Source organism: Scophthalmus maximus, chromosome 4, assembly GCF_022379125.1.
Source record: "Scophthalmus maximus strain ysfricsl-2021 chromosome 4, ASM2237912v1, whole genome shotgun sequence".
Classification (NCBI taxonomy): Eukaryota; Metazoa; Chordata; class Actinopteri; order Pleuronectiformes; family Scophthalmidae; genus Scophthalmus; species Scophthalmus maximus.
In genome coordinates, this window is record NC_061518.1 from 10,851,333 (window position 1) to 10,863,201 (window position 11,869).

Consider the following 11,869-nt stretch of genomic DNA (forward strand, 5'->3'; position numbering starts at 1 on the left):
TGCTGCTCGTCTGTTTCCGGTCTGTTTACCGTTACTGTGTTTACTCAAGACTTCATTCAGAGTTCGGTCACAAGTGTATGCAGGAAAATGTCCATCTGTTCAAAACAGTTGAAGAAGTAAATAAAACAAGACTTTCTTGTGTGTAGCACATTGATTCACCCGGCCCCTCCTCGCCCCGCTCTAGCTCTCTCTCTCACACACACACACACACACACACACACACAAATATATTGAGAGCAGACCTGTCTGTCATAGCCCCACTGGCTGAAAAACAACACATTTGGTCTTTTCTAACAGCAATGATGTGCGTGTCTATTTGCATATAGAGGGAGGAAGTGAGAACCGATCAAAAGTGTTGTCCACTCGAGATGCACGAGGAAACACACGCCACGTGAGAACTGACGAACTTCTGTTCACTTGTGATCTGATCACCCAGGACTCATCGTGATACTAGGTATGAAAATAGCTAAACTGTGGAAATCAGAAATCCTCTCTGTGTCAGGATTACTGCTGAGTCCCATTTGTGAGAAAATGGAAACATATCTATATGATGACATAATGGATTACATATTAAACTATTACAGCAACATATACCACAGATAAAACAATTAGCTGATCAACATTAATTTATAATGAAGAGTCAACTACTCATGCCAAAGTTACTGGTTTCAGCCTCTCAAATGTGTCTGCTAGTCTTCAGTTTCCGATGATATATAATTGAATAAATTGGGTTTAAGGATTATTGAGTCAACAAAACTAGTAATGTAAAGATGCCAGATGGGCATTTTTCAATATAGTATTTTCTGTCATTTAAAATATTTTTAGTTGCAGACCTAAAACATATTACCACAAACAGCTATATACCATCACAATACAATACTCCAGGCTGCCACAAAATGGAACAGTATCACAAGGGCCAGAGGGGAGTTGGAGGCCAGAGCAGCCAGACAGATCTGCCACTGCCGGACATTTTCTCCATCTACAGTAGTAGGAAGCTAAAAGGATTGAAAACAGCACAACAGCAAACAAAGAGAGGTGAGACAAGGACAGGTCCTGTAATTATTACATAACTAAGATTATGTGAATAATTCCTGGATATGACACGAAACACAATCACATAATAGAACCGAGTCCAATTAAAAAGAGAAGAAGACCTGTAAAACGGTGGCGTCTCCATATTTCTTGTCTTGTTCAACCGACAATCATTGACCTAAAGTTATTTGATTTATCTCATAACATAATGACCAAAGGAAATTTTAACTGGTCAATTGATTTTCTGTAAAATCTACAATTCAATTAATCAACAGTGCTCAATGTAATCAAGGAAACAACAAATAATAATATCCATTATATAATAATCAAATTAATCAAAAGAATGTAAAACATTGCCATGATCATTTCCCAGGGTGGTGTCATTTATATTGTGTATTATTATTCCACAGCCCAAAGATATTGAATTTAAAATGATTTAAAATATTACTGGTGATAAGCTGGATCCAGAGAATGTTTGGAATTTTCGCTGAATACATTTTTTTAAGGATTAACCAATGTTTAGTATATGTTTAGTATTCATTTAACATTTACAATATTTCATGTGTCCTTGGAAGAAATACCATTTTGTAATGTTTTGGTATCAATTAGCACAATGAATATCAGCAAATAAGTAACTGAACACAAACGGTTTTCAATAGGGGGTTTTATACAGTTTTTCTGTGCAAGAAAAATAAAAGGGTAACCAACAGGAATTTTGATTAGTCCTATTGTTATTAAAAACAAGCTGTTTTATTTTTTCTACTGCGAAGGTCAGTCAACAGGAAATAGAAGATTAATGTCTCCTCTCTTTCTGCACATATTGAGGAGCCTGAGTGCATGTACCACCAACCAGCTCCTCTTCCCAGTGCTTTGTTCTGAAGATAGCATGTTGGGGGGTTGGGTATAAGGAAACAGGGTGTGGCTTCACTGTTGTCATGGCAACAGAGTTATCACTGCTTTGAACCCCCTCAACTAGTCGTCAGTGTGTGGAGTGGAGGAACTCGGTCACGAAACGGGAGTATATGCAGGCAAGCTGAGCAATATATTACAGATAAGCATTAACCTACATGGAGTCTCTGCCCGTGTGCGATGCATGCCATGCCAAAAGAAAGCACGCAGAGTTGAGCAGCTACACATTAACAAGCAGCAGAGGTTTGCTCACTGGTTTCCCAAGCAATTCTCTACGTGCAACGCCATGATAGCCTCGTAAAAAGCCAGAGTGATGGGCTCTCTGGCTCCTCAGACTTCCGCCCATCACTTACACCAGCAGCATCGTGGCAGTAGTGCTGTACGGCAATATCTTCCTTAATAGGCTGCCGCGGGTATAAAACACAAGGTTACATGACGTTACTGGATTGGTAGATAGGAGTCAGCGGGTTCTCTGCGTGTGACTGTGTGGTAAAACAATGAGTGCCTGACCTGCGGACAACCCCACCGAGGAGGTTATGGATCATAAAACAAAGTGCTGGTGCCTACATAACGCCAAAAAGTGAGGTCCACGGTGTGAGTGATTTGACAAATCAATGCACATCTCATGATGTTACTGTGAATAAGTGAGAACTAGAAAACTCACAATATAAAAATGTGTGCGTGTGTGTGTGTGTGTGTGTGTGTGTGTGTGTGTGTGTGTGTGTGTGTATGTGTAGCTAATTATAAGAGAGGGATACCCCCTTTTCAACTTCAAATCACAATGTCACATTAACAGCTGCACTGTACTTAGTGGGGGGAAAAAAACAGCTAAATTCAAAACTCCTTGATGAACAGAGTATATTGATTGATTTGTACTGTCATACCGACATGTTTATAAGCCATATAAAATGGACTGTGACTTAGTTTTCAACCGTATAATATGTTGTAAAATATTACCATCTGGTGGTGAAATGTAGTAGTGCTGCAGGACATACCAGAGGCAAATGATGGACTGAAATTACAATAAATAAATGAGTGAACGAGACATATAACAAATGCAAATGCTTCAATACATGGCACAAGGAGTCAGGGAATTGTTTGATGAGCAGGAAAATAAGCTGTGACCTGTACAATGCACAGATCTCGCCCTAAGGCCATTTCAGACAGCGCTCTCAACCACTAGATTAAATCTGTATCTCTGAAATCTAAGAATTGTAAATGGAAGAGGCTATAGGGACATCATTTCTAAATATGGTGAAAAGAACAAGGGTCCAGAATATATGCTCCTTAATAGCCAAGGCGGGTTGTTTTTTTTATAGTTTTATATCTCCTCTTTTACACTTCTCTCTGGAGCTGAGCAAAAACAGCTCAGTCGGAGAGTCTCTGAGCCTCTCTTCTGATTGGCTGACTGTGTTCTGTGTGACACACAGCCCAGCCCAACCACAGGCAACGCATCATCATCTGACTGACTGACCAGTCAGTGCTGAGTCAAACAGATGTTCAAATTTGGTCTGGAATGCTCCAGCTGGATTTGCTGTGGGAGATAAACGCCCGGGGCTTAAGGCCTGGTTCTGGTGCAAACCCAAGTGAAACTTGTAAAACAATGTGAGTAATAAAGAGCAGGAAACTTAACGCAGCGAGATAACAGTGATTGAAGGATCAGTAGAAGGATAGCTTTAAAAGGATTAAAAGCTAAAAAGGATTGTTGAAGAGGATGAACAAAAAACTGATAAGTCCTTCATAGAGGACACTCAGGGTCAGAGGGTCGGTCTGAGTTTTTATATTTTCACATCATTAATAATGCACATAGACCTGCTTTATAATCATATAAGACATGGATGTCTCACTTTATACAATAAGGGACCTTTAATAAATCTATTCATTACACCTCTTAAACCCTCAATAAATGCTGCTTTATCAGAAAGCCGTACTGGAAATTCCAAAGTAGGATCTCGCTCATCCGTCTCCTTGCAGCTGTAAAGCAGTAGCATTTCCCTTGTTTGACTTCTGAGCAGACAACGTACCTTGTCGTGCATCGGGAAAGAACCTCTGGCTCTTGGACTCTCGGTTCATTCAAACTTGTGTGTTGGGATGATCACGTATATGTCAGTCAGTTGGATTATTTCTTTGCCCCGTCTGAGAAGATCACACTGAAGAAACATATGAAAGAAACACTTAACATTTACACTCATAATTTGAGGTGGTAATATGTTGAATACGACAGTTTATCTGGATGCCTGCCCACAATGTGATACGCACTTTGAAAAAGGATAACACCACCACCATCTCAAAAAATTAAGATGCAAACAAAGGACATGTTGTCTCTCTGTGGTTGACCTTTTAAAATGTTATGTTTAAAGTATAACGCACAGTCAGACAAAACATTACACAATACGTACAAACAGCCGCACAGTCAAACATTCCCATTGTTGCCAGACAGGACTGATGAAACAGGAAAAAGTAGCCGAATTTTTTTTGTATTTTAGATTTCAAAACATTTTTTTCACTACAAAGTTGATGGTTAGTGTTTCAATATAAGTTTAAAAAATTCACTTAATTTACAGGAAACAGGAAGTGACGTAAAACGTGAAAGTTGCTATGCGTTATGTAAATTACGCTGTGGGTAAACAATTTACCCTCTTTTTAGACTAAAGGTGTTGACATTTAGTAAAATCGTTAACGCCGAATTGGCCTGTGGTAGTTCTTGTTTGACATGTACCATTTTATGTACCGACAACTATCGACGAATGACTGTCCAACTGAAGAGAAGTTATAAACGGGAAGATTCTCTGGCGAGTTCCGGTGACGTCCTGCGCATAGCCTACCGGTTGCAACTTGATGTTGTTGATAGACGGTCCGAACAACAACGACTACAGTTTGTAGCACTTGCATGCACCTGTTTCCTTCCACCTCACGCAGTGTCTTTACCTCCTCTCCCTGCTGCCACTCTTTCAAATCGCATTCGCAGCTCTGTTTTTGTCGTCCGTTTTCACGGCTTCCAACATTTCCGACAGTTTTCGACAGCGTGTGAACGCAGCAGAGCTGTTTGCGCGCCAAACCGCAGCCATCGCCGACCTGAGCTAAACAACATCCACCAATGTGTTTGGGGAAAAGACAGACAAGATAAAGATAGACCTGCCCAAGAGAGATTAAACTGAATATTCAGTCAGTTGCTGAAACTAGCAAACATTTGGTTGCTGTTGTTGTTGTTGTTGTTTTTTACCGAAAGGCAAAACTGTGGCAATGTTTCGCAACAAGTCTGCCTGGTTTTCGAGCAGTGTGCCAGAGGCCGGTCACGACTTCTGGAGTAAGTATGATCAGATCGAGCTCAAAGTATATTTACCTCATCAACATGATGAATCAATCACCTGATCAGTAGGTTTGACTGTTACACATTTATTAATTTTGCCACGTGGTAGGTTATAGCTATGTACAAAGTCTTATCTCATTTGATGGATATGTTTCTGAGGTCTCAATATCATCAACAATATCTGTCATTATCAGCAAGTAAAAAGCTATACCCAGTGTATATAAATGTACATTTTTTTAAAAATCTGCTTTTGCCTATATGTGCAAAAACAGGTGGTTTAAACCAATTGTACAATTAACTCAGGCACAGTGGGAAAGCAATATCACAAAAGATGACCTGTATATTGTACTTAACCACAGTAAAGTACACTTTACAATATTAAAATAATATAATGTATTAATTATTATTATCAAACTGATTAAAAAACAATAGATCACTATTTATAATAGGTATGTGAGTATTACTCTATATATCTGTGGTATATATTCAATATAATTACATTAAGTATCTCCTCATATAAATATGATGTTTAAAAAAATTAAGATACTTGAACTGCCACCAACGGTTGATGTGACATAAACAAAATCATTTGCAATTTAAAATTACTGTTCTCTCTTTTTTATTTGATTCTCTCAAAATTAATTCCATGTGTGAGGGTTTACAGGTAAACAAGAGGCTAACTTGACACCGGTTTAACATTATAACTAATCAGTTTATATTCTCTTTAAAAGGAGAAAAACATGCTGCCACTTATCTAGTTCAGGATCTCTAACTTCAAGTTGGACATTCATTGGTTTTGTTTAAACACTGTTTTGTTGGTTTGAACTGGATTTTTCGGTCGTATCATTTTTGTTATAGTACATAACGGTGGGAGCACTGCTGGTTGGAGGACTGCAGATTATCTGTTCAGTGTGGATGCTACATGTCCAGATACTCTGAGGTGAAGAGCAATGTTACAAAAAACAAAAGAATCTGCCCTTTTGTCCTTCAGAAGATAAGTCCTAATCACAACATAACTTTAATTTTGTTTTTCAGGATATATGAAAGCAGAGATTATCTGCGGAAGAAGGTGACTATTTTCCAGAGTTTGTTCCTGTCTGCCTGCGAGAAGCGCCAGAGTGTGAAGTCCGTGTACATTGGTCATTATGTGCTGCCTCCAGCCTCAGTACAAGACGGTGAGGTCTGTGTATTTAATGAGTTGTTGCAATTGGCCACGGGTCCCAGACCCTCTGGGGTCCAAAAACCCCCAAGTTTACTTGACTGTTATGTCTTAAAGATTTGATTAATTGCAATATTAAGTAATTCATTATTTTCATTATCAACACGATGCCAGTACAGTTATTTTCTTTAATAATCAATCAATTACTCAGTGTGCACAATGACATATTGGAATTCCGTACTATCACATTAAACCAAGGAACAATCTAATGTTTTGGGGTAAGGAGCGTCAATAATGTCCCCAGATAAGTATTTCTACTACACAAACCTTTTTTTTTCTATTCAGATTTTATATAAAATCTTTGGGTTTTGGGGGGGTTTGTTTTACTTTTTAGTTTGACCTCTTCAGGCCTCTAAAAACGATACAAATGGATCACTCACAGACATGATCAACTTTTGAATAATTGTTGCTTCACTTTAAAGGATCAATTCAAAAACACGGAACCCAATGAATGGTTTTATATCAAAGTAGTAAACCAATTTCATAAATTAAAACTTGTACAGTCTCCTTCTGGTTGTGATTTCAGAGGTCAGAAACGTGGTCGGCAGGTTGATTTGGGAGTGTGAAGACGAGCAGTCTGTGGCTCAGGTTAGTGCACCAGGCCATTTCCTCACAGGCAAATAAATCCCTGTTAACACCCCCTGTTGGGCTGCTCTCTGATTAACAGGGTTGCCATGAGACACAAGATGACTTCAGTGAAATGGAAGTCAGCAGAAGCAAGTATGTCATGTTTATGATATTTAGAATTTGACCACAATAAATTCAGGGCAGTGAATTCATTCATTCCCTATTCCTTTTTTAAAACAGTTTTGAATCATCTAACACAGACTCATCAGAAGGTGAAGCCCCTGTGTGTGATCTCTTGCAGGGTTATCCAGTTACAAACATGCAAACAGGTGAAGCAGTCATCACAATGTCCTGTTCCTTGAGAAAATGTCTTGTTTCCAATAATATAACATTAGATAATTGATCTCTATTGAAGGTCAGGTGTTGATCATTTTGAGATTATGATCTTTTGGAAGAAGTCTATCGGGTGTTAACATTTCCTTTTTCTTCTCCCGTTGACTCAGGGTATGTCAGCATGGACTCCCTGCAGAAATATTCAGGTAATCTGTGTGATTTCCATCCCGAGTTTTTCGGATGCTCCAGCTGTGAAGCCAACACATCAGCAAACATGCGCTAAGAGAAAAGCATGGTAAAGAAGACGAAGTACCACTTGCTCTTGCAACTGCTGCAAGATGTAGATAATGTACTGACAGACGTGTTATTATTGTTTTTTTTATTTCACCTGCATTGCGCCTCCTGCTCTTATATTTGCAGTGTATATAAACTGATATAAAATAAATGAATGTAACGTGGATAAATCTGATCTCATTTTGAAATTGAATCCACATTATCTCAATGTTTAGTTTAGTTTATTAAGATCCCCACTAGCTTCTGTCTACATCGAACGTACAGCAACAACATAAGCCTACAAACAGAACATTCATACTCACAACATAACAAAAATCACACAATACATTCTACAATAATCAACACACATACAGTAGCTCAACGTGATAATTTATCTCCTCAATAGTCAAGAATAGAAAGAATTAATTACAGTGACAAAAATAATGGATAGATAGCTCAAAGTTCTGCTATTGGTTTTTGTCCCTGTAATGCAGTCATTGATTTTCCATGTTGACATATGAAATGAGCCTCAGAATAATTGTGCTAAAGCTCTTTAAGCTCTTCATGTAGAAAAATATGTAAAAATTCGTATTGTCAATTTAGTGCGGTAAAAGTGTAAAGCAGAAGGAAATGACAACATTCCCAAATAAAGTACCAGCTGAGTTAATGTAACTAGTGACTCTCCACCACTGAGTAAATAAGATGAGGGCGTATTATTATTCCCATGCACCTGAACATGGAACGATGTTCAGCCTGGAGCGGCAGGTATTCACGTCACGTACATCGTTGCCTATATGATACAGACACGGTGATACTCTATAATCAATAACAAAATAATATAAAACAAGACACGAAAGAGAACAACAGCAGTCAGAGATACAATGTCACTTCCTGAGCGCAGTCTTTTCATCGCCGCTCGGTGCCGTCCACCCCTGCGCAGTGGACTGGCCCGCGGGTGTTTGGCCAATCACAGGCTTAGTTTTTGGTAGCGGCCCCTCGGACAGGAAGCCCGAAGCCGTTTGCACTTTGACCACATTGATCAACAGACACGTAACAGCAGTCTGACACTTGTTGTTCGTGTGGTGTCGTCGCTCCCGGTCACTGCTCCGTGTTGAGATGGCGCAGGAGAATCTGTCCGTGGTGCTTCACGCTCTGGGAGACCTGCGGCTGGTAGGACACCGGCTGCACGTCGGACCCGTTTGAATGTGACCTACAGTCTGTCCGATTCAAATTTGACTATTTTTGTCCATTTCCTGCAGGAAAACCGTCCCATCCCGGAGCCAGGACCCGATGGTACATTTGTGTTTTAAAAATTAACAGATAAACAAAAAAAACAACAAAAAAAGACTAGGAAAGAAAATGCATCATGAGGTGTAATTTATACACAATTTATGATTTTTTAAAAATGTATTTGTGCAAGTCAACTCACAATGCACAGGTGACAAAAATAAAAATTTGTAACTTACATTTTCATTTGGTCAGTAGTCCGCATGCTCGAATATAATAATAATGATAATAATAAAAATAATAATAAGCATACTCTACTCAAACGTACTCAACTCTACTCAAATATATAGTATAAAGGGTGGTGCTGACCCCAAAAAACTACATACATGACACATTATATTAAAAGACGACAACACAGCAGCAGAAAGAAAGAAATGCTTTCCAGCCTTTCTTTACAGTTGCAGAAAAAAAATCTAACTACTTGGATAGCTGAACAAATCAGAAAAAACAGAGATGAAGAAAAAGATCCAGGGGTGTGCAATCCAGCGAATTAGTCAGTGTCCGTTTATAAACGTTCATCGGTCAGTATTTTCTCCTCCCGTCACGTTCTGTACACAGAGGTTTTGCTGCGGATGCACTCTGTTGGAATCTGTGGATCAGACGTCCACTACTGGCAGCACGGACGCATCGGAGACTTTGTGGTCAGAGAACCGATGGTGCTGGGCCACGAGGCGGCGGGGCAGGTGGTGGAGGTCGGGTCGGCCGTCAAGCACCTTAAAGTAGGTGAGTTGAATCTGTGAGGTACCAAAGTCAGCGTCTCATGCTATGTGAGCTGCGGAAATCTTCTGTTGAAGGTTTACACTTTTATATTAAAGAACATGTTTAGAATGCAATAAGGTTGTTATACTTTACCGTATGTTTTCATAAGGTTACATGTGAAGTTGCATAACCTGTAACAAAGATACCTGGACAAACATTTGCAGAGACGTGAACCTGGCTTTTTTTGGTTTCGCTTGTTTTTTAAAGGTGACAGAGTGGCCATTGAGCCTGGTGTTCCACGTGAGATGGACGAGTTCTTCAAAAACGGACGATACAACTTGTCTCCCACCATCTTCTTTTGTGCCACGCCCCCTGACCATGGAAACTTGTGCAGATACTACAAGCACAATGCCAACTTCTGTTACAAGTAACAGCTTTTTTTTTTTTAGGATTACATTGCACCACATGTTACCTAACAACTGCCTCATTTGTGACTTCCAACCGACTCTCTTGCCAAACCTCTGCACAGATCCGTCTCTGTCTTTCTCCTCCTTTACTGTCAAGGTTGCCTGACAATGTGACCTTTGAGGAGGGAGCTCTGATTGAACCTCTGTCCGTGGGGATCCACGCCTGTCGCAGAGCCGGTGTAGCCCTTGGCAGCACCGTGCTCATCTGCGGTGCAGGTATAAAAAATAAAAAAAAAAACCTGCACGATAAACTGAGTCACCAACTGTTGTAGGAATATTCCTTCAATGAAGTGGTGGAGAGTGCATGTCAGGGAATGGTGCGGATTCATGTAAAAGAGCTGATGGTCCTGCATGAAAGTGACATGTCGGTGAGAGTCATTCTGAATTAACAAAACTCAAGTGAGGCAGAAACCAGTGAACCTTATCTCGGCTCATAAGAGGGTTAATATTTGACATTTATTGTGTTGAAAACAACATAATGAACAGACACCTGTGTATAGCAACATCAGGTGAAATACCTGCACATTGCTTTTGTATGTCTTGAGTTGTTACGTTGTTTGTTTCCAGGGCCTATTGGTTTGGTGTGTTTGCTTGTGGCCAAGGCAATGGGGGCCTCAAAGGTCGTCATCACTGGTAACACACATCATTTATCAACACTTATCTTGTCTGAAATGTGACGACAACATACACATTATGATCTTTTTGTCTCTAATCCACCTCCTCTGCTGTCGTCAGATCTGTCCCCAGAGCGTCTGACGATGGCCAAAGATCTGGGAGCAGACTTCCAGCTGACGGTGAAGAGAGCGGACGGAGCCCAGCAGCTCGCCAAGACTGTCGAGGACATGCTCGGAGCTCCGCCTCACATCACCATTGAATGCACCGGCGTCGAGAGCAGCATCCAAACTGCCATCTATGTATGTGACTTTTACTTTGAGTTTTTTTCAGATTGTTGCATTTCTACTTTTACTGAACTAAAGGATCTGAATAATTTCTCCACTGCCCCCTACAGGTTTACAGTGAAGCCTAAACGCCAAAGAGTTTCAGGATCTACAGATTCATAAAATAATTGTTAAAACATGTTTTCCCATCAGGCAACACGTTCGGGAGGCGTGGTGGTGCTGGTGGGTCTCGGCTCTGAGATGGCCACTGTTCCTCTGATCCATGCTGCTTTAAAGGAAGTGGACATCAGAGGAGTTTTACGCTACTGCAACACGTGAGAAAAGGTCTTGTTGTGTATGTGAATGCTCCAGTTGTGAGTTTAATTTGCTGAGAATTAACGGTTTCAGTGAAACGCTCTTCTTGCTGTGTTGCAGCTGGCCCATGGCTATAAACATGTTGGCATCAGGTAAGGTGAACGTGAAGCCCCTGGTGACCCACCGTTTCCCTCTGGAGCAGGCAGTCGAGGCCTTCGACACCACGCGTCAGGGCGTCGGGATAAAGGTCATGTTAAAGTGTGACCAGAGCGACCAGAACCCCTGACCTGACCCCCAGTGTGGTGAAAACAAGACTATGCATGACAGGCAGACATATACAAACTGGACATTGACCGTGAGGAAGATAACAGGAGGACTTGTCTAGAAGTAGAAACACACTGATAACAGCACTGACCGTCAAATGGTACGAGTGATAAGATCCAACCTTTTAATTGCTTTATTATTATATATGATTTGAATTGTTCTTACATTTAGAATTTAGGATAATTTTACACTCTGCCACACAGTTAAAACTAACTTTTTCAATAATGAATCTTAAATAAAGAAAAACTAAGTGTTT

At 40.2% G+C, this 11,869-nt stretch overlaps 3 protein-coding genes across 4 annotated transcripts in view; 2 read left to right on the forward strand and 1 right to left on the reverse strand.

Moving 5' to 3' along the window:
* The window catches only part of tjp1a (tight junction protein 1a), a 108,733-nt gene extending 104,653 nt beyond the window's left edge, over positions 1 to 4,080 (reverse strand). The window contains exon 1 of the mRNA XM_035627675.2: positions 3,966 to 4,080. The gene's annotated coding sequence lies outside the window, so the exon portion shown is untranslated. The remainder of the gene's footprint in view (positions 1 to 3,965) is intronic.
* A 586-nt stretch (positions 4,081 to 4,666) lies between these two features.
* terb2 (telomere repeat binding bouquet formation protein 2) lies at positions 4,667 to 7,828 on the forward strand. Its single transcript, XM_035627696.2, has 7 exons — positions 4,667 to 5,248; positions 6,110 to 6,191; positions 6,287 to 6,426; positions 6,997 to 7,058; positions 7,138 to 7,190; positions 7,278 to 7,366; positions 7,541 to 7,828. The coding sequence occupies exons 1-7, from the start codon at positions 5,185 to 5,187 to the stop codon at positions 7,651 to 7,653; spliced, it is 603 nt and encodes a 200-aa protein (XP_035483589.2). The 5' UTR covers positions 4,667 to 5,184; the 3' UTR covers positions 7,654 to 7,828.
* Positions 7,829 to 8,653: 825 nt separating this feature from the next.
* On the forward strand, positions 8,654 to 11,868 carry sord (sorbitol dehydrogenase). Of its 2 annotated transcripts, none has more exons than XM_035627694.2 (9): positions 8,654 to 8,813; positions 8,903 to 8,936; positions 9,489 to 9,653; positions 9,897 to 10,056; positions 10,194 to 10,312; positions 10,664 to 10,729; positions 10,832 to 11,010; positions 11,188 to 11,309; positions 11,410 to 11,868. In XM_035627694.2, exons 1-9 carry the CDS (start codon positions 8,760 to 8,762, stop codon positions 11,573 to 11,575), a joined length of 1,065 nt encoding a protein of 354 aa, XP_035483587.1. In that variant the 5' UTR covers positions 8,654 to 8,759; the 3' UTR covers positions 11,576 to 11,868. The 2 variants fall into 2 exon arrangements, with proteins under 2 accessions (XP_035483587.1, XP_035483588.1); XM_035627695.1 differs by having other exon boundaries at positions 11,188 to 11,319; positions 11,410 to 11,551.
* Position 11,869: the final 1 nt, after the last annotated feature.

What these genes read in the sequence shown, in the direction of transcription:
- terb2 (XM_035627696.2), top strand. Translation starts at nt 5,185, where the DNA reads ATGTTTCGCAACAAGTCTGCCTGGTTTTCGAGCAGTGTGCCAGAGGCC. An exon ending in ACATGTCCAGATACTCTGAG is followed by an intron (nt 6,192 to 6,286) that starts GTGAAGAGCAAT and finishes TTTGTTTTTCAG; the next exon opens with GATATATGAAAGCAGAGATT. An exon ending in ACGAGCAGTCTGTGGCTCAG is followed by an intron (nt 7,059 to 7,137) that starts GTTAGTGCACCA and finishes TCTGATTAACAG; the next exon opens with GGTTGCCATGAGACACAAGA.
- sord (XM_035627694.2), top strand. Translation starts at nt 8,760, where the DNA reads ATGGCGCAGGAGAATCTGTCCGTGGTGCTTCACGCTCTGGGAGACCTG. An exon ending in AATGCCAACTTCTGTTACAA is followed by an intron (nt 10,057 to 10,193) that starts GTAACAGCTTTT and finishes TTTACTGTCAAG; the next exon opens with GTTGCCTGACAATGTGACCT. An exon ending in GTTTTACGCTACTGCAACAC is followed by an intron (nt 11,310 to 11,409) that starts GTGAGAAAAGGT and finishes GCTGTGTTGCAG; the next exon opens with CTGGCCCATGGCTATAAACA.